General features: G+C 40.0%; 2 protein-coding genes across 2 annotated transcripts; both read left to right on the top strand.

Annotated features, from left to right (window-relative positions):
- The first annotated feature begins 4,061 nt into the window (after window positions 1-4,061).
- LOC139945361 (uncharacterized) lies at window positions 4,062-12,713 on the top strand. The gene is made up of 2 exons (XM_071942709.1): window positions 4,062-4,902; window positions 9,714-12,713. The coding sequence occupies exons 1-2, from the start codon at window positions 4,278-4,280 to the stop codon at window positions 10,544-10,546; spliced, it is 1,458 nt and encodes a 485-aa protein (XP_071798810.1). The 5' UTR covers window positions 4,062-4,277; the 3' UTR covers window positions 10,547-12,713.
- Window positions 12,714-15,333: 2,620 nt separating this feature from the next.
- On the top strand, window positions 15,334-18,454 carry LOC139945537 (BTB/POZ domain-containing protein KCTD21-like). The gene has a single exon (XM_071942921.1). It carries the CDS (start codon window positions 15,556-15,558, stop codon window positions 16,186-16,188), a length of 633 nt encoding a protein of 210 aa, XP_071799022.1. The 5' UTR covers window positions 15,334-15,555; the 3' UTR covers window positions 16,189-18,454.
- Window positions 18,455-21,583: the final 3,129 nt, after the last annotated feature.

The following is a 21,583-nucleotide window of genomic DNA, read 5'->3' on the forward strand; positions in this document are numbered from 1 at the left end:
CAATACAAACAAGAAGCGGTACCCGCTGCCAAAACATCTGCCTCCTTCTACCGGTCAACCTCGGTAGTCTAGTTGGCAAGACACTGCTCTAGAATTGCAAGGGTCGTCGGGTTCGAATCCCACCCGAGTAACATGCCTGTGACATTTTTTCACAGGACTCGGGAAAGTACTGAGTAGACAGTGCCAACACACATCGGTGTAAGGGTAAAAAAAACAAAATTAATCAAAAGGAATTTAATCATTACTAAGAAAAGAATTAACAATAAAAGGGACTGACACAATTTACATTCTCACACAAAGACAAAATGTGAATTCCACCATTTTTCTTAATAAAAAATGTTTTAATTACAAAATACAATTAAACCAAATTAATTTTGGAAATCAAACACAACAATATAGCTGAGTAAGCTAGTCATAATATTGATAAAAATTAATGTAATGAGCAGGTAATGAGCAGGTTTTGTCTGAAATGCAATTCAAAGTTTACACATTTTTAATTCGAAAAGGTAAGTTATGCTCTCCTGGAACAGCCGTCTGGTTGTTTCAACCAGTCAATAGAGTCAGTCGTCCATGTTGTTCAGGATGTGTTTTTTTTCTCTTTTAATATACAATGTAGAATTTCCAGTGTAGGGAGTTTTTGTTTCTATGCTGTGTTCAATGATCTAGTCAAATTAATTTATTTTATGAAAAAATGAACGCGACATCTTGCGCGTTCTCACGACATCTTACGATTAACTGATGCCACAATGCACCGATTATTCAATTCGATAGTTGTATTGAAAATTAGTTGAATAACACATACGGGCTAAAATTTACACTCACAACAATCTAAATTCATTGCTTTCGTGCCCGAAACAGTGCCACGGATGCAGACGCAGAAGTCAAAGCTACATGTAAAGTGTTAAAAAAAATATTAATAATAATAACAACACAGCATTTGAAGCGCAGTGACATTCAAAGGCGCTGGTCAAGAACAAGAATAACATTTCACTCCATAATATAGGCTGATCTGAAGAGATGTGTTTTGATAGAATGTTGGAATCGTGAGATGTCATGTGTGTCCTTGAGATGTTGAGGCAGAGAGTTCCAGAGGCGGGGTGAAATGTTACTGAATGCCCTGTCCCCATAGCTGGATAAACGGGTCAGAGGAACATAGAGCATGCTGCCCGATGACCTCAGACCCGGCCTGACACTACGGGGCTGAAGCATGCTCTGTGTAGGGGCTAGTCCATGCAGGGGCGTCAATCCGTCTTGAAAGGTGGGGGGGGGGGCATAACATTTACGGCGTGGGGTCCGGGGCCCGCTTTAGGCCCCCGGGAATTTGTTTTTAGCCCATAGATGCTCTCTGGTGAAATCCAGTGAATCTGAGGGGTGATGTTCCCCCCCCCCCCCCCCTCTCAGATGTTGGAATTTAATGCCTATTTCAAGCTATGATGCACCTATTCTTGCTATAATGGTTATTGTACCTAAAAAGCAACTCAATTATAGCTTCGTTATATCCATATTGTTTCTGCATTCTAATGCTCAGACGGCGTTTCATCCTTGTCATCACCAGACCTAAGACACAAGTTTTATGGGGCAAATCTGTCAGAACGGAACAGAACATCTGTAAAATGTGGGCAGCAGTAGAACCTTTTGGGTTGACAGCATCTTCAAGTGCGGATCTATGAACCAAGTTTTGGGGGGAAATACTGTCAAAGAGTGAGCACGTGATTGTGAAACCTTTACGTCATGTGTCCGGGCCCGCTCAAGGGCCCGGGAAAATGTTGTTCTTTGAGATGCTCTGTTGTGCAATCTTTAGGCCATTTAGCGGCCAAATGGCAAACGAAACAGAACAATGAGCTGTGTGAATATTGTGTTCCAGTGCGCCACAGTTCCACAGTGCAAAACACGATTTTAATGATAAAGGTGGTCAAACGACACGGGGAACATTTGATACTGTGTCCTCCACCCTTTGAAAATGGGGTGGGGTGGGGTGGGGTACACGTCCCTTCCACTCTTTCAAGGGGGAAGTAAAATCTGTCAACGATGGAGCATGTGTGTGAGAAGCCTTTTACGGCTCGGGTGCGGGCCCGACTAAGGGCCCGGGAATTTTTTTTGCATTTTAGATGCTCTGTGGTGCATTCTAGGGCCAATTCTGAGGGGGGACATTGTGTCATCCTTTGCCCACAGGATTAACGCCCATATAGGGACACAGGGTTTCGTCTTACACAGTGCAAAACTTGGGCTTCATGATAAAGGTGGTCAAAAAGGTGGGGGGGGGGACATTTGATATTGTGTCCCCCACCCTCCAAAAGGTGGGGGGGACATGTCCCCCTGTCCCCCCCCCCCCCCCCCGATAGACGCCCATGAGTCCATGGAGAGCCTTGAATGTCAGAATGATGATCTTGTATTGAATTTTGAAAACGGATAACCGTGCAGTGAAGATTGCGTAGAACAGGAGAGATGTGTGAAGATATTTTGGTACCTGTCATCAGTAATCTTGATATTAATTTAATATGAGTCTCTATGTAATGGACCCTCGTGACGAAGATAATGAGTGCTGCTAGCTTTAGCCGAACAAACTAGATATTTTTAAGCTTATAATCTGGGACCGTTTTCAAACTGTGCTTGAGCGATATACACACTGATTGACATATCCTGCTATTAAGCCAGCCGCGTTCTTTGCCGCAGTTTCACAAACGGACACCACAGAAAGTCAATTTCACAAAGTCGCCTTCATGTGCTGTTCGAAGATTCACAAGTTTAAACATACTTTTGGTTTCTACACTTATGACACCCAAGACGAACAACTTTGCAGCTGAGGATACAACTAGTTTCAAAGACTAGTCTTCACAGTTGGTGTATCTCAACATGCATAAAAAAACAAACGAGTGAAAATTTGAGCTCAATCGGTCGTCGAATTGCGAGATCATAATAAAAGAAAAACACCCTTGTCACACGAAGTTGTGTGCTTTCAGATGCTTGATTTCGAGACCTCAAATTTTAAATCTGGGGTCTCGGAATCAAATTCGATGAAAATTACTTCTTTCTCGAAAACTACTCCACTTCAGAGGGAGCCGTTTCTCACAATGTTTTATACATCAACCTCTCCCCGTTACACGTTATCAAGTAAGGTTTTATGCTAAGATGTCATTGATGGATGCATCTAAACTTGACATTGTCGTCCGCGACAGACGTCTGCCAACTACTACTACAACTATTTGGAGTAATTACCAAGAAATATTGTCCACTGCCTTTAAAATGATCTTTATACATGTACTACACTTTCAAATAATTGTTTCCCTCATATTTTCTCGGTCATGACCATAGTATGACCCATGCGTCTGATTTATATTGTATAAAACTAACAAAAACGGCACTATTTACCAAACAAAGCGACCTGTGTTCTGAGAGTCAGCCCAAGTCACGTTCAACAGTCTGAAGCCTAGTTGTGTTATCTCTTGGAACATCTTCATTTGATTCAAGGCCTGACTATCATTGCCTTGCACCGATTTTACTGTGATTCCCCCGTTAAAAGCATCCAAACAATCTTCGATTTTCTGGGGTCCGTACCATCCGAGAGATTTAAACTGCGACTAAAAGATGGGATGACCTTTAAAGTGGCTGCAGTCCCTCTGAACGTCGGTATGGGATTATTCTCACTGGGGAAAACCAAAGCAGTTTGTATGAACTTCATTTCCTGTCTGCTACCCTCTCCCGACCGTTTCTCTTTGAGTGTCTTCACTGCGATTAGAATTCTACCTCTGCACTCAGGAGGTCCTTACTAATTGTGCCCAAATGTTCACAGTTATTTTTATTGCATATGTTGCGATACGCTAAGTGGGAATGCTAGTGTTTTGACGTTTTATTAAAACGTGTCCTGCGCCTTTAACTGATTAACGATCACAACCGGGATCCAATAGAACTTTGTACTGATGACGTCTATTTGCTTACCACTTTGCAGAAATGTAATGAGAAAACATTGTTTCTCTGTTTAACATAATGTGTACTTATGTCACAATAACCGCGACGTCAGCTGTACAGAGGTCTGCATTGTACATTATTCCATGTATCAGAAAAATCATGTGATCTATATAAAACGCCGTAGCAAGCAAACACTCGCTCAATCCAGAAAAAACACTCCAAGTACACCAACTCTTTTCGTTTGGCTCTAGAGCACTGAAAATAATCTATCCAGATCAAGAACTGTAGGGAAGAGGACTGTTTTATACGTGAAACTACGAAAGAGTCGGTATTACATTTCATCACCAACTGACATAGCAATTGGAACTGCAATGTCTGTGACACTCAATGTCGGAGGCAGTGTCTACACAACGACTGTTGCAACACTGATGACCCGCTATCCAAACTCCATGCTAGGTAGCATGTTCGGTGGCATCATCCGAACCCATCGGGACAATAACGGCCACTACATCATCGACAGGGACGGGCCAATCTTCCGCCACGTCTTGAACTTCCTTCGCGGCCCCGAGCTCTGTCTTCCCCTTGATTTCAAGGAGTGGGACCTCCTGAGTGCGGAGGCAGAGTTCTTCCAACTCAAGGAGCTGATAGATGCAGTAAAGTCAATCAAAGAGAAACGCAGCAAACAGGAGATAGAATTCATAGAAATTACTTTCTCGCGTGATGTTAATGATAGTGGAGATCTTGATTGTCATCATCAATTTACCCTCAGAGGGGACGTAGCGACTCTAAATCAAATACCAACCCTTGCGGATTACCTCGCCGGTGGCACAAGACACGGCGACTCGTTCGTATTTTATTGCAGCAGGGACAAGCCAGATCGCATGACGATGTACAAGATGATTACACGACTGGGCTTCAAACTGTTGAACACTAACTCTTCAGTGTTGAAGACCGAGAATTGGTCAAATGAAAAGCAGATCGCTTTGTTTGGGCGTTAACTCATAAAAACAACGCAGTTCCTGTTAGCTTTTACAGCCCAGTACAGAAGGCAAACTTGTTTATCTTGCTTTGTTAGATGGTATGTAATACCATTATTTGGTTTATACATTACATGATGCAATGCTACCAAACGTGCACTCGCTCATCAACTGTAGGGGCGAGAATCGTGTTAAACCACTGCAGACCCTCTTGGTAAGCTACAATATTAGGCATATTTTTTTGATCTTGTGGTAGGCATTGTATCATGTGTTAATATTGTTCTTTAATTTTTATAACGTAAACTTTGTGTACAGTTCTTGTTGTCTGCCAAATTTAACAGTTTGGCTTTTGACACAAATTACTGCTTTTAATCGCATTTAACTTTTGTACTGATTTTGATTTTTGTAGAATCATTAGCATTTAATTCGTATGAACTTTGTTTTTGCTTCATTTTGTCTTGTTTTTAGTTTTCCTGCTCAATTTGTAGAGATTATTGTATTATGCGCTTGATGATGTTTGAACTTTATTATTTTAAATTGTCATGTAATGATTGTAGTATTAGTACTTTAAATCAAACGAGTCGCGTTAAAGGTCACTTTAAACAAGTGAAAAAAAGTATCTTTCTAAAAATACACATTACTTCAGAGGGGGTCTTTCTCATCACGTTGTATTAAACTTTCAACGGCTCTCCATTGCTGGTTATCAAGTAAGTTTTTTTGCTAACAATTATTTTGAATATTAACCACTAATAGTGACCAGTGCCTTTAGGCAATCGTCAGCTGTGGCAGGTTTTGATGACAAAGGTTGATGTTTTATGTTGTTTGTGAAACCGAAACTCAAAATTAATTGAGCATAAAAACTTACTTGGTAACGAGCAATGCATGGAGAGCTGATCGATGAGAGTAAACAAACAAAAAACATAGTGCAAAACGGTTCCCTCTGAAGTAACGTAGTATTATTTACTCAAATAGTAAAAAAAAAAAAATCACTCAAATAGTAAAAAAAAACTCAACTGAAGCACACAAAGTAATGCAGTAAAGTTTTTTTTCACTATTCTCTTGCAAATTTGATGACCAGTTGAACCTAATTTTTTAGAGGTTTGTTATTAATTGTATGCATTATGTCAGGATACACCGTGTGAAAATACTGGTCTCTGACAATTACCAAACGTATCCTAAAAAAGAATAAGGAGAAATGACAAATAGCGACATTTAACAAGATTTTAGGCAACGTGCCTGTTTAATTATTCAAGACAATTTTTTTTCCACATATGAAACTACAACTGAAAGTTGTTGCTTACAGCAAATGCATATTATTGTAAATTGTAATAAAACCACACCGTAACCGTAACATGTTCAATTCTCGTCGGGGGGTGGGGTATGCTGAACAATCAAAGGAAACGTACTGGCAAGAACAAAAACTTGTCTAAGACCACAGATTTACATAAAACTTACACGGTCTAATGATAGTAGTAAATATCCCTTGAAATATTTTTGTCTGAAATGTCATATTTGGTGAGAACTAAATAAAACTTATTTCCCGTTTGGAGTTTATCGCCACAAGTGAGCGTTTTGTTCTTTCTTTTTTTGTCGATGTCTTGCAAGAAATGATTAAATGATTAAATGCTTCATGTAGTCTAGGTGGATATTAAACTAGAGGTTTGTCAGTTTGTGTATTATAACGGTGCATTACATAAAGTCGTTTTACTGCCAGCAACTGTTTTGTTAGCAAAAACCAATTGTGGAATGTTCCTTTAACATTACATGCTGATAACAATCAACAATGACCAAGACATAAACCATGCTTCATGTAGTCTAGGTGCTAGCCCTTCTCTTGTTGATTTGTCAAACATTTTCCCCACGAGAGGGCGCTCTCATACCCATTATCCGCTCTCACACACGAACCGCTCCAAGAGAAGCGGTTCGTGGGTGAGAGCGGATCGTGGATGATAGCGCCCTCTAGTGGGGGAAATTTTGACAAATCAACAAGTGCACCAAGACTATGCTTCATGGTGAGTTAACTTAAGAAAGTGATTAAGATTATAACAAGTAGAGTATTTTTGTGAGCGAAGTCTATCAACCATTTTTTTTTCATGATTGGGGTGGGAGTGGTGATGGCGGGGCGGGGTGTGTTGAGAGATGTCATCATAAACTTGAATTGATTTTAAATGGTTTATTCATAATATTCACAGAGGCCGAATTAAAACATTTTTTTTTTGTACATGCACATATTTAAAAAATACAAATCGAGACTGGAATTAACAGAGAAAGCAAAGAAGTCTTAAGCAAATTAAAATTAAGAGAGGACAATAAAAAGAAACCAACGATAATTTTAAAAAATTAGTATGAAAAAGGAGAACTTAAACATCATAGAATTCTACCTTCATGGATGGATCGAGCGACATACTGGATGGAGGTTCATGTACCAATATGAAACTTTCTATACATTTTTTTTGTAATTGCAAAATTGAGGAAATGGTGGGCTCTCAACTGTCTAAGAATATTTTGAATAAAATTATAACGAGCTCGCACTATGTTTTCCCCACATTTTAGTGGGTGCATTATAAGTTCCGTTTGATGTTGGAAGCACAATACATGCGTCCGTGGTGGTGGTGTGTGTGATGTAGACATGTCTCGTCTTTCGCGGGCATTATGGTAATGAGCTGACCGTGGGAACTCTTCGCTTATTATAGAAATGAGGTCAGTGGCTTCAACACAGACCCTACAAGGCTGTCGGCCTGAAGGCCGACGCATGCGGATAGTGTACGGGGGCATCGTGTCGTGCGATGTTATGCACAGTGAATACGGGTGAGTTTTTATACAGCGGCGGTCTTTTTCGGAGTTAATAGTTCGACTGCCTTGAGCAAGGCTAGTATTTGCAAAAGAAATGTTCACTGGTCCAAGATGGAGGACGGCCCCAAGCTGGAGCCAATTTGAAACAGTCCTTAGTGTCAAGAAGACCTTTGCATTTGGATAATGGAATATAGGCCCTTTTCGAAACCAGGGCTTCGGCTTTGGATTCGGCTTGAGGCTCTTTTCTCTCGTCTGAAACCCTGTGCGCGTATACGCAAAGCACGCACAATTGTCAAAACAACCGCGGGGCCAAGCTCGCTTGAGCCGAATCAAAAGCCAAACCAATCGTTCAAAAGGGCCACAGTTTTTGGTCATCAATCAACAAATTTAGCGACGATGTTATAGTTTCAGAGTTCCAGACTGTGTCCAACAATTTATGCTTATCACTTTATGCCGCCCTCTGTTGACAGTCACAACATGACCGCCATCTTAGAAACTACGTCTCCTGTGTCACTTAACACCAGGGCCCGATTTCAGGATAAGCACACAACAGCTGAATACCAGTAACAAGCAACATGCAACAAATATAAATTTGGTTGATAATCATGATTGTAACGAGTAATAAATTCTATGTTAAAGCCATTACAGAATTTGTTTTTAAAGTTCACAGATTTACAAATGGTTTACAGGGTTAACGTAAGGTAATGGTGAAAGACTTCTCTTGAAATATTATTCCATGAAATGCTTTACTTATTGAGAAAACACTCAAACAATATCAATTCTCGATAGCGAGAACTACGGATTATAAACACATGTCATGACACGGCGAAACGTGGGGACACAAGGGTGGGTTTTCCCGTTATTTTCTCCCGACTCCGATGATCGATTAGGCCAAAATGTTCACAGGTTTGTTATTTTATATAAGTTGTGGTACACGAAGTTTACTAGATCAGACCATGGAGGAAGGAATAGAAGGAGCTCGAACGACCCGCAAAACCGCAGAGTAACAAAAGAATACCCTGACAATGCCCGTCTGGCCAGTGGAATAAGATAGGAGACCTCCAGCTGTACGGCCGATTAACGAGCGCAGGATTAGATTTCTTTGTACAGAACGTGCGGTACCGCCGCTCTGCACCGTTGCCTTCGTGTAAAGTTGAATCATTGGAGACAAGAATTGTGAATAATACACGTTTTCATTTACCGTTTGTGGTGTTTCACTGAAACATCATGGCATATTTTTTCATTGTTTTTTGACTTTCTGGTCACTAGCGGTGGTTCAAAATTTGGGTATTAGCACACGAGGGTGGTTGGTATTCAATTGTGTTTTTTGATTTGGTGAGCACAAGTGTACACAATTTTTATCAGGTCTCAAAAAAGTTGTTTTTCTGTATTATATCCATACGACATACGACACCATGGTTGAGTGAAGAACCAAGTGCGCACGCGCAAACTCACATACGCCAGTTCGCCCATTGTCTGTATAAGATATGTCGGTGATTACGAGGTGTTGTTAAACGACCGCGGTACCGCAGGTTCGACTTTTGAAGTCCCTTCGTTCGAGCTCCTTCTATTCCTTCCTCCATGATCAGACATTGCAGCCCCAAGTGCTATTTATGTTGTTTGTGATGAAAATGTAGTACCGACTCTTTCGAGCGGTAGTTTCACGTATAAAACAGTCCTCTTCCCTCTAACAGTTCTGGATCTAGATGGACTATTTTCAACGCTCTTTTATTTTATTAGAAGCAATCGAAAAGAGTTGGTGTACTCGGTGTGGTTTTCGGGATTGAGCGAGTGATTCTTGAAGTAAACGACATAACATGTCTGGTAACATGAACTCCGACAATGCAATCATTGACCCATGACAGCTGACGTCACGGTTATTGTGAAATAGTACAAAAGAGACACAATTGATTGTTCATGACATTTTGAGCAGCAGCCCATAGCATTTTTGTTAAAGGAATAATGTACCAATATTCAAATACAGGAACATTTAGTTTAACACCTAGCATATTATCAGACATGTTGTATAAACGCCAGTTTCCAGGCAACACTCGCTCAATCCAGAAAAGCACACCGCGCACACCAACTGTTTTCGTTTGGCTATAATAGGAGCGCTGAAAATAATCTATCCAGATCCAGAACTGTTCGGGGAAGAGGACTGTTTTATACGTGAAACTACCTCACGAAAGAGTCGGTACTACATTTCATCATCAACCAACATAGCACTTGGGGCTGCAATGTCTGATCTAGTGACACTCAATGTAGGAGGCAGTCTCTACACAACGACTGTTTCAACACTGACCTGCTATCCAGTCTCCATGCTAGGTAGGATGTTCGGTGGTGACCTCCCAACCCATCGGGACAACAACGGCCACTACATCATCGATGGAGACGGGCCAATCTTCCGCCACGTCTTGAACTTCCTCCGCCGCGCCTCCCTCTGTCTTCCCCATGACTTCAAGGAGTGGGACCTCCTGAGTGCGGAGGCAGAGTTCTTCCAAATCAAGGAGCTGATAGATGAGGTGGAGTCACTCAAAGAGAAACGCAGCAAACAGGAGATAGAATTCATAGAAATTACTTTCTTGCGTGATGTTAATGATAGTGGAGTTCTTCATTTTCATCATCAATTTACCCTCAGAGGGGACGTAGCGACTCTAAAGCAAATACCAACCCTTGCGGATTACCTCGGTGACGCAAGCCACGGCGACTCGTTGTTCGAATTTGATTGCAGCAGGGACAAGCCAGATCGCATGACGACGTACAAGATGATTACACGACTGGGCTTCAAGCTGTTGAACACTAAGTCTTCAGCGTTGAAGACCGAGAAAAAATGCTCACGTGAAAAGCAGATCACTTTGTTTGGGCGTTAACTCATTAAAACAACGCACTTTCTGTTAGCTTTTACAGCCCAGTACGGTAGGCAAACTTGTTTATCTTGCTTTGTTAGATGGTATGTAATACCATTATTTGGTTTATACATTACATGATGCAATGCTACCAAACGTGCACTCGCTCATCAACTGTAGGGGCGAGAATCGTGTTAAACCACTGCAGACCCTCTTGGTAAGCTACAATATTAGGCATATTTTTTTGATCTTGTGGTAGGCATTGTATCATGTGTTAATATTGTTCTTTAATTTTTATAACGTAAATTTTGTGTACAGTTCTTGTTGTCTGCCAAATTTAACAGTTTGGCTTTTGACACAAATTACTGCTTTTAATCGCATTTAACTTTTGTACTGATTTTGATTTTTGTAGAATCATTAGCATTTAATTCGTATGAACTTTGTTTTTGCTTCATTTTGTCTTGTTTTTAGTTTTCCTGCTCAATTTGTAGAGATTATTGTATTATGCGCTTGATGATGTTTGAACTTTATTATTTTAAATTGTCATGTAATGATTGTAGTATTAGTACTTTAAATCAAACGAGTCGCGTTAAAGGTCACTTTAAACAAGTGAAAAAAAGTATCTTTCTAAAACAACACATTACTTCAGAGGGGGTCTTTCTCATCACGTTGTATTAAACTTTCAACGGCTCTCCATTGCTGGTTATCAAGTAAGTTTTTTTGCTAACAATTATTTTGAATATTAACCACTAATAGTGACCAGTGCCTTTAGGCAATCGTCAGCTGTGGCAGGTTTTGATGACAAAGGTTGATGTTTTATGTTGTTTGTGAAACCGAAACTCAAAATTAATTGAGCATAAAAACTTACTTGGTAACGAGCAATGCATGGAGAGCTGATCGATGAGAGTAAACAAACAAAAAACATAGTGCAAAACGGTTCCCTCTGAAGTAACGTAGTATTATTTACTCAAATAGTAAAAAAAAAAAAATCACTCAAATAGTAAAAAAAAACTCAACTGAAGCACACAAAGTAATGCAGTAAAGTTTTTTTTCACTATTCTCTTGCAAATTTGATGACCAGTTGAACCTAATTTTTTAGAGGTTTGTTATTAATTGTATGCATTATGTCAGGATACACCGTGTGAAAATACTGGTCTCTGACAATTACCAAACGTATCCTAAAAAAGAATAAGGAGAAATGACAAATAGCGACATTTAACAAGATTTTAGGCAACGTGCCTGTTTAATTATTCAAGACAATTTTTTTTCCACATATGAAACTACAACTGAAAGTTGTTGCTTACAGCAAATGCATATTATTGTAAATTGTAATAAAACCACACCGTAACCGTAACATGTTCAATTCTCGTCGGGGGGTGGGGTATGCTGAACAATCAAAGGAAACGTACTGGCAAGAACAAAAACTTGTCTAAGACCACAGATTTACATAAAACTTACACGGTCTAATGATAGTAGTAAATATCCCTTGAAATATTTTTGTCTGAAATGTCATATTTGGTGAGAACTAAATAAAACTTATTTCCCGTTTGGAGTTTATCGCCACAAGTGAGCGTTTTGTTCTTTCTTTTTTTGTCGATGTCTTGCAAGAAATGATTAAATGATTAAATGCTTCATGTAGTCTAGGTGGATATTAAACTAGAGGTTTGTCAGTTTGTGTATTATAACGGTGCATTACATAAAGTCGTTTTACTGCCAGCAACTGTTTTGTTAGCAAAAACCAATTGTGGAATGTTCCTTTAACATTACATGCTGATAACAATCAACAATGACCAAGACATAAACCATGCTTCATGTAGTCTAGGTGCTAGCCCTTCTCTTGTTGATTTGTCAAACATTTTCCCCACGAGAGGGCGCTCTCATACCCATTATCCGCTCTCACACACGAACCGCTCCAAGAGAAGCGGTTCGTGGGTGAGAGCGGATCGTGGATGATAGCGCCCTCTAGTGGGGGAAATTTTGACAAATCAACAAGTGCACCAAGACTATGCTTCATGGTGAGTTAACTTAAGAAAGTGATTAAGATTATAACAAGTAGAGTATTTTTGTGAGCGAAGTCTATCAACCATTTTTTTTTCATGATTGGGGTGGGAGTGGTGATGGCGGGGCGGGGTGTGTTGAGAGATGTCATCATAAACTTGAATTGATTTTAAATGGTTTATTCATAATATTCACAGAGGCCGAATTAAAACATTTTTTTTTTGTACATGCACATATTTAAAAAATACAAATCGAGACTGGAATTAACAGAGAAAGCAAAGAAGTCTTAAGCAAATTAAAATTAAGAGAGGACAATAAAAAGAAACCAACGATAATTTTAAAAAATTAGTATGAAAAAGGAGAACTTAAACATCATAGAATTCTACCTTCATGGATGGATCGAGCGACATACTGGATGGAGGTTCATGTACCAATATGAAACTTTCTATACATTTTTTTTGTAATTGCAAAATTGAGGAAATGGTGGGCTCTCAACTGTCTAAGAATATTTTGAATAAAATTATAACGAGCTCGCACTATGTTTTCCCCACATTTTAGTGGGTGCATTATAAGTTCCGTTTGATGTTGGAAGCACAATACATGCGTCCGTGGTGGTGGTGTGTGTGATGTAGACATGTCTCGTCTTTCGCGGGCATTATGGTAATGAGCTGACCGTGGGAACTCTTCGCTTATTATAGAAATGAGGTCAGTGGCTTCAACACAGACCCTACAAGGCTGTCGGCCTGAAGGCCGACGCATGCGGATAGTGTACGGGGGCATCGTGTCGTGCGATGTTATGCACAGTGAATACGGGTGAGTTTTTATACAGCGGCGGTCTTTTTCGGAGTTAATAGTTCGACTGCCTTGAGCAAGGCTAGTATTTGCAAAAGAAATGTTCACTGGTCCAAGATGGAGGACGGCCCCAAGCTGGAGCCAATTTGAAACAGTCCTTAGTGTCAAGAAGACCTTTGCATTTGGATAATGGAATATAGGCCCTTTTCGAAACCAGGGCTTCGGCTTTGGATTCGGCTTGAGGCTCTTTTCTCTCGTCTGAAACCCTGTGCGCGTATACGCAAAGCACGCGCAATTGTCAAAACAACCGCGGGGCCAAGCTCGCTTGAGCCGAATCAAAAGCCAAACCAATCGTTCAAAAGGGCCACAGTTTTTGGTCATCAATCAACAAATTTAGCGACGATGTTATAGTTTCAGAGTTCCAGACTGTGTCCAACAATTTATGCTTATCACTTTATGCCGCCCTCTGTTGACAGTCACAACATGACCGCCATCTTAGAAACTACGTCTCCTGTGTCACTTAACACCAGGGCCCGATTTCAGGATAAGCACACAACAGCTGAATACCAGTAACAAGCAACATGCAACAAATATAAATTTGGTTGATAATCATGATTGTAACGAGTAATAAATTCTATGTTAAAGCCATTACAGAATTTGTTTTTAAAGTTCACAGATTTACAAATGGTTTACAGGGTTAACGTAAGGTAATGGTGAAAGACTTCTCTTGAAATATTATTCCATGAAATGCTTTACTTATTGAGAAAACACTCAAACAATATCAATTCTCGATAGCGAGAACTACGGATTATAAACACATGTCATGACACGGCGAAACGTGGGGACACAAGGGTGGGTTTTCCCGTTATTTTCTCCCGACTCCGATGATCGATTAGGCCAAAATGTTCACAGGTTTGTTATTTTATATAAGTTGTGGTACACGAAGTTTACTAGATCAGACCATGGAGGAAGGAATAGAAGGAGCTCGAACGACCCGCAAAACCGCAGAGTAACAAAAGAATACCCTGACAATGCCCGTCTGGCCAGTGGAATAAGATAGGAGACCTCCAGCTGTACGGCCGATTAACGAGCGCAGGATTAGATTTCTTTGTACAGAACGTGCGGTACCGCCGCTCTGCACCGTTGCCTTCGTGTAAAGTTGAATCATTGGAGACAAGAATTGTGAATAATACACGTTTTCATTTACCGTTTGTGGTGTTTCACTGAAACATCATGGCATATTTTTTCATTGTTTTTTGACTTTCTGGTCACTAGCGGTGGTTCAAAATTTGGGTATTAGCACACGAGGGTGGTTGGTATTCAATTGTGTTTTTTGATTTGGTGAGCACAAGTGTACACAATTTTTATCAGGTCTCAAAAAAGTTGTTTTTCTGTATTATATCCATACGACATACGACACCATGGTTGAGTGAAGAACCAAGTGCGCACGCGCAAACTCACATACGCCAGTTCGCCCATTGTCTGTATAAGGTATGTCGGTGATTACGAGGTGTTGTTAAACGACCGCGGTACCGCAGGTTCGACTTTTGAAGTCCCTTCGTTCGAGCTCCTTCTATTCCTTCCTCCATGATCAGACATTGCAGCCCCAAGTGCTATTTATGTTGTTTGTGATGAAAATGTAGTACCGACTCTTTCGAGCGGTAGTTTCACGTATAAAACAGTCCTCTTCCCTCTAACAGTTCTGGATCTAGATGGACTATTTCCAACGCTCTTTTATTTTATTAGAAGCAATCGAAAAGAGTTGGTGTACTCGGTGTGGTTTTCGGGATTGAGCGAGTGATTCTTGAAGTAAACGACATAACATGTCTGGTAACATGAACTCCGACAATGCAATCATTGACCCATGACAGCTGACGTCACGGTTATTGTGAAATAGTACAAAAGAGACACAATTGATTGTTCATGACATTTTGAGCAGCAGCCCATAGCATTTTTGTTAAAGGAATAATGTACCAATATTCAAATACAGGAACATTTAGTTTAACACCTAGCATATTATCAGACATGTTGTATAAACGCCAGTTTCCAGGCAACACTCGCTCAATCCAGAAAAGCACACCGCGCACACCAACTGTTTTCGTTTGGCTATAATAGGAGCGCTGAAAATAATCTATCCAGATCCAGAACTGTTAGGGGAAGAGGACTGTTTTATACGTGAAACTACCTCACGAAAGAGTCGGTACTACATTTCATCATCAACCAACATAGCACTTGGGGCTGCAATGTCTGATCTAGTGACACTCAATGTAGGAGGCAGTCTCTACACAACGACTGTTTCAACACTGACCTGCTATCCAGTCTCCATGCTAGGTAGGATGTTCGGTGGTGACCTCCCAACCCATCGGGACAACAACGGCCACTACATCATCGATGGAGACGGGCCAATCTTCCGCCACGTCTTGAACTTCCTCCGCCGCGCCTCCCTCTGTCTTCCCCATGACTTCAAGGAGTGGGACCTCCTGAGTGCGGAGGCAGAGTTCTTCCAAATCAAGGAGCTGATAGATGAGGTGGAGTCACTCAAAGAGAAACGCAGCAAACAGGAGATAGAATTCATAGAAATTACTTTCTTGCGTGATGTTAATGATAGTGGAGTTCTTCATTTTAATCATCAATTTACCCTCAGAGGGGACGTAGCGACTCTAAAGCAAATACCAACCCTTGCGGATTACCTCGGTGACGCAAGCCACGGCGACTCGTTGTTCGAATTTGATTGCAGCAGGGACAAGCCAGATCGCATGACGACGTACAAGATGATTACACGACTGGGCTTCAAGCTGTTGAACACTAAGTCTTCAGCGTTGAAGACCGAGAAAAAATGCTCACGTGAAAAGCAGATCACTTTGTTTGGGCGTTAACTCATTAAAACAACGCACTTTCTGTTAGCTTTTACAGCCCAGTACGGTAGGCAAACTTGTTTATCTTGCTTTGTTAGATGGTATGTAATACCATTATTTGGTTTATACATTACATGATGCAATGCTACCAAACGTGCACTCGCTCATCAACTGTAGGGGCGAGAATCGTGTTAAACCACTGCAGACCCTCTTGGTAAGCTACAATATTAGGCATATTTTTTTGATCTTGTGGTAGGCATTGTATCATGTGTTAATATTGTTCTTTAATTTTTATAACGTAAATTTTGTGTACAGTTCTTGTTGTCTGCCAAATTTAACAGTTTGGCTTTTGACACAAATTACTGCTTTTAATCGCATTTAACTTTTGTACTGATTTTGATTTTTGTAGAATCATTAGCATTTAATTCGTATGAACTTTGTTTTTGCTTCATTTTGTCTTGTTTTTAGTTTTCCTGCTCAATTTGTAGAGATTATTGTATTATGCGCTTGATGATGTTTGAACTTTATTATTTTAAATTGCCATGTCATGATTGTAGTATTAGTACTTTAAATCAAACGAGTCGCGTTAAAGGTCACTTTAAACAAGTGAAAAAAAGTATCTTTGTAAAAAAAACATTACTTCAGAGGGGGTCTTTCTCATCACGTTGTATTAAACTTTCAACGGCTCTCCATTGCTGGTTATCAAGTAAGTTTTTCTGCTAACAATTATTTTGAATACTAACCACTAATAGTGCTAAGTGCCTTTAGGCAATCGTCAGCTGTGGCAGGTTTTGATGACAAAGGTTGATGTTTTATGTTGTTTGTGAAACCGAAACTCAAAATTAATTGAGCATAAAAACTTACTTGGTAACGAGCAATGCATGGAGAGCTGATCGATGAGAGTAAACAAAAAAAAAACATAGTGCAAAACGGTTCCCTCTGAAGTAACGTAGTATTATTTACTCAAATAGTAAAAAAAAAAAATCACTCAAATAGTAAAAAAAAACTCAACTGAAGCACACAAAGTAATGCAATAAAGTTTTTTTTTCACTATTCTCTTGCAAATTTGATGACCAGTTGAACCTAATTTTTTAGAGGTTTGTTATTAATTGTATGCATTATGTCAGGATACACCGTGTGAAAATACTGGTCTCTGACAATTACCAAACGTATCCTAAAAAAGAATAAGGAGAAATGACAAATAGCGACATTTAACAAGATTTTAGGCAACGTGCCTGTTTAATTATTCAATACAATTTTTTTTCCACATATGAAACTACAACTGAAAGTTGTTGCTTACAGCAAATGCATATTATTGTAAATTGTAATAAAACCACACCGTAACCGTAACATGTTTAATTCTCGTCGGGGGGGGGGGGGTATGCTGAACAATCAAAGGAAACGTACTGGCAAGAACAAAAACTTGTCTAAGACCACAGATTTACATAAAACTTACACGGTCTTATGATAGTAGTAAATATCCCTTGAAATATTTTTGTCTGAAATGTCATATTTGGTGAGAACTAAATAAAACTTATTTCCCGTTTGGAGTTTATCGCCACAAGTGAGCGTTTTGTTCTTTCTTTTTTTGTCGATGTCTTGCAAGAAATGATTAATTGTGTTTTCACTATTATCTCGATCATAACCCACGGCCTATCGATATCAAACTAGAGGTTTGTCAGTTTGTGTATTATAACGGTGCATTACATAAAGTCGTTTCACTGCCAGCATATGTTTTGTTAGCAAAAACCAATTGTGGAATGTTCCTTTAACATTACATGCTGATAACATTCAACAATGACCAAGACATAGACCATGCTTCATGGTGAGTTAACTTAAGAAAGTGATTAAGATTATAACAAGTAGAGTATTTTTGTGAGCGAAGTCTATCCACCATTTTTTTTTTCATGATTGGGGTGGGAGTGATGGCGGGGCGGGGTGTGTTGAGAGATGTCATCATAAACTTGAATTGATTTTAAATGGTTTATTCATAATATTCACAGAGGCCGATCTAAAACATTTGTACATGTACATATTAAAAAACAAAATCAAGATTAGAATGGGAGACTTTGGAACGCTAGGTGGTAGCAGACTTAACAGGTAAATTTCCATTGTTTACGTAGTTCTGAGCATGCGCACTTTACTGAGAACAATGGATTTTACCTGGTAAGTCTGCTGCCACTAAGTGTCCCAAAAGTCTCCCATTAACAGAGAAAGCAAAGAGGTCTTAAGCAAATTAAAATTAAGAGAGGACAATAAAAAGAAACCAACGATAATTTAAAAAAAATTAGTATGAAAAAGGAGAACTTAAACATCATAGAATTCTACCTTCATGGATGGATCGAGCGACATTCTGGATGGAGGTTCATGTACCAATATGAAACTTTCTATACATTTTTTTTGTAATTGCAAAAAAATTGAGGAAATGGTGGGCTCTCAACTGTCTAAGAATATTTTGAATAAAATTATAACGAGCTCGCACTATGTTTTCCCCACATTTTAGTGGGTGCATTATAAGTTCCGTTTGATGTTGGAAGCACAATACATGCGTCCGTGGTGGTGGTGGTGTGTGATTTAGACATGTCTCGTCTTTCGCGGGCATTATGGTAATGAGCTGACCGTGGGAACTCTTCGCTTATTATAGTAATGAGGTCAGTGGCTTCAACACAGACCCTACAAGGCTGTCGGCCTGACGGCCGACGCATGCGGATAGTGTACGGGGGCATCGTGTCGTGCGATGTTATGCACAGTGAATACGGGTGAGTTTTTATACAGCGGCGGTCTTTTTTTCGGAGTTAATAGTTCGACTGCCTTGAGCAAGGCTAGTATTTGCAAAAAAAATGTGTACTGGTCCAAAAATGGAGGACGGCCCCGAAGCTAGATCCAATTGAAAAACGTCCTTATAGTGTCAAGAAGACCTTTGCATTTGGATGATGGAATATAGGCCCTTTTCGAAACCATGGCTTCGGCTTTGGATTCGGCTTGAGGCTCTGTTCTCTCGTCTGAAACCCTGTGCGCGTCTACGCAAAGCACGCGCAATATTGTCTAAACAACCGCGGGTCAAGCTCGCTTCAGCCAGATCCAAAGCCAAACCCATCGTTTAAAAGGGTCACAGTGTTCGGTCATCAATCAACAAGTTCAGCGACGATGTTATAGTTTCAGAGTTCCGGACTGTGTCCAATAATTTATGCTTATCACTTTATGCCGCCCTCTGTTGACAGTTAGAAACTACGTCTCATGTGTCACTTAACACCAGGGCCCGATTTCAGGATAAGCACACAACAGCTGAATACCAGTAACATGCAACGTGCAACAAATATAAATTTTCTTGGTAATCATTTTTTTAACGAGGAATAAATTCCATGTTAAGCACATTTGCGTGTTTAGGAGCTCTATGAAATCTGGCCGTGCTGATGAGCGCTAACAAATACACAGACTAGATGTCGTCACAGGAGAAGGATTCCAGCTCCAAACTTGGACACTTCAGCACCAGTTGGCTCCCTCTGAGAAGAAAACAAAAGATTTTATTCAAACTACCGACGGAAAAGGCCCAAAACTGTTAGTGTACATGTACAACTTAAATAATTACACCGTAGTGTAAACTTAAAACAATTATAAAGAGGAATTTAAAAAGCGCAAACAGTTGCAGGGGATCGGTTCTGTCTCAAGGCGCTGGACTTAAACAAAATAATCAATTGAATAGATAAAATTATGCCCTTTTTATACGAAACGAAAACAGAACATTGCTTTATTAGGATTTGAAACTTTGCATGGTGGAAATACGATACGGAAAGGTTTGCGGTAACACCATGTAATGACTATCTCTGAATGACTTGGGGTGGTTGAAACCAACGGTTCTTTCAGGTGGTTGAACGGTTCTGAAAAGAACCGTTGACTTTGAAACCAGCGGTTCTTTTCAGAACCACCCTAACTCAGTTACATCATGGAGGTATAATCTAATGGTTACATGGTGTTACCGCAAACCTTTCCAAACATTGCTTTGTAAGAGCGTGTGTCCGCTCGCTACTCTCAGAAATTCGTTAACTTTCCAGCACATTTATTTTCTAGTTTTCGAATAAAAACGCAAGATTTTAAGTTGTTCTAAAATTCTGATTTGTGTGATCTGGAAGGAACAAGCGTAACAATTATTTAGCATCTTAAACCAGGGAATTAACAAATATTTAGTACAAAAAAACACAGTTTTTCAATGGCACAAATTTATGCACAAAGTTAATTGTTATATTATAGGCACTTCTTAAATATACGAATACGAATACGTACCATGGCAATTCCATCCCATGTCCAATATGATTATTTCGTTGTGCAACTTTTATCAGAGTCATAAAGGCAGCGTTCATTGGAGACTGGAAGATGTTGAAGCACGAAGAGACAATTGTATTTGCTTTCATTCAATAAATGTTTGGTTCTTTGCAGGAAACCATTCGGGTGCCTCTGAAACACCTCTCGTCTAAAAATGATGTCTGATATTATTTCCAAACTCCCACTGGAGTCTCGGTCACTGTGAGGATTTTGTACCAATCCGTAAGATGGTTCAGAGGTACACCTCATTGATACCTCGGCTAGCATGGCCTTAACGTCCACCTGAGGCAATTCAGTTTTATTCTTCAGCCTCCTCAACAACTTCTTCGAGTTTGGCTTCTGTTGAGGCATCCTGTGCCGCCGTCTCTTCGGCGCTCTCGTCGGTCTGAGGCAGCTTCGAGTACCCCGATGTGGTCTTCTTCTCCGGTGATGAGTCCCCGTCATCAGCTTTTCTTGGCTCGGGGCTACGGCCCTTGAGAAGGGGTGCATCTTCCGTCTGTGGTGTTGTCTTGGATTTTCCGCAACCCATCACGATTGGTTTCTTCTTGGTTTCACTTTCAGATGGTCCCTTTTAGAGAATCGCTTTAAGATTGCATTAGCCACAAGAAGTTCTGATTTGATTTGCTTAGCAGATATTAAGAACAAACCAAAAGAAGTTTCCTGAAGTGTATTTGGCAATAAGAACTGACGTGAAATCGATTTTTAGCTGGTGGTTGCTGACATTAAGCAAATCTAACTGATGATGAATAAAACAATCTGAAATTCTGAAAAGTTATACTGGCAGTGACAGTGACAACGAATTCAGACCGATCTTGTTGACCAACATGAAATTTGTGACTCACACCCAGGCAGTCACCTCTACAGGGAAACTGATGAACAAAACACCCATGACATGAATAAGGGGGTAACCAACGGCGACTGGGACACAAAAGCCCCCTTTCGATCGATTAAACCCAAGACGAGACCATGAAGGTTGAAGATGGTGTCATAAACAACAACAAAGAACATTCCTTGGAAAACAGATTTAGTGGAGGCCCCAAATGCTACAAGGTTATACCATGGTGATAGGAATACACCATCCTTGCTCTATGGTTAT

The sequence above is a fragment of the Asterias amurensis genome, chromosome 12 (genome assembly GCF_032118995.1).
Source record: "Asterias amurensis chromosome 12, ASM3211899v1".
In the NCBI taxonomy this organism is placed as follows: domain Eukaryota; kingdom Metazoa; phylum Echinodermata; class Asteroidea; order Forcipulatida; family Asteriidae; genus Asterias; species Asterias amurensis.

Excerpts from the sequence above, each read along its gene's own strand:
- LOC139945537 (XM_071942921.1), top strand. The coding sequence starts at position 15,556 with ATGTCTGATCTAGTGACACTCAATGTAGGAGGCAGTCTCTACACAACG.
- LOC139945361 (XM_071942709.1), top strand. The coding sequence starts at position 4,278 with ATGTCTGTGACACTCAATGTCGGAGGCAGTGTCTACACAACGACTGTT. Across the intron at positions 4,903-9,713 it reads GATCGCTTTGTTTGGGCGTT|TTTCCAGGCAACACTCGCTC; the intron begins AACTCATAAAAA and ends TATAAACGCCAG.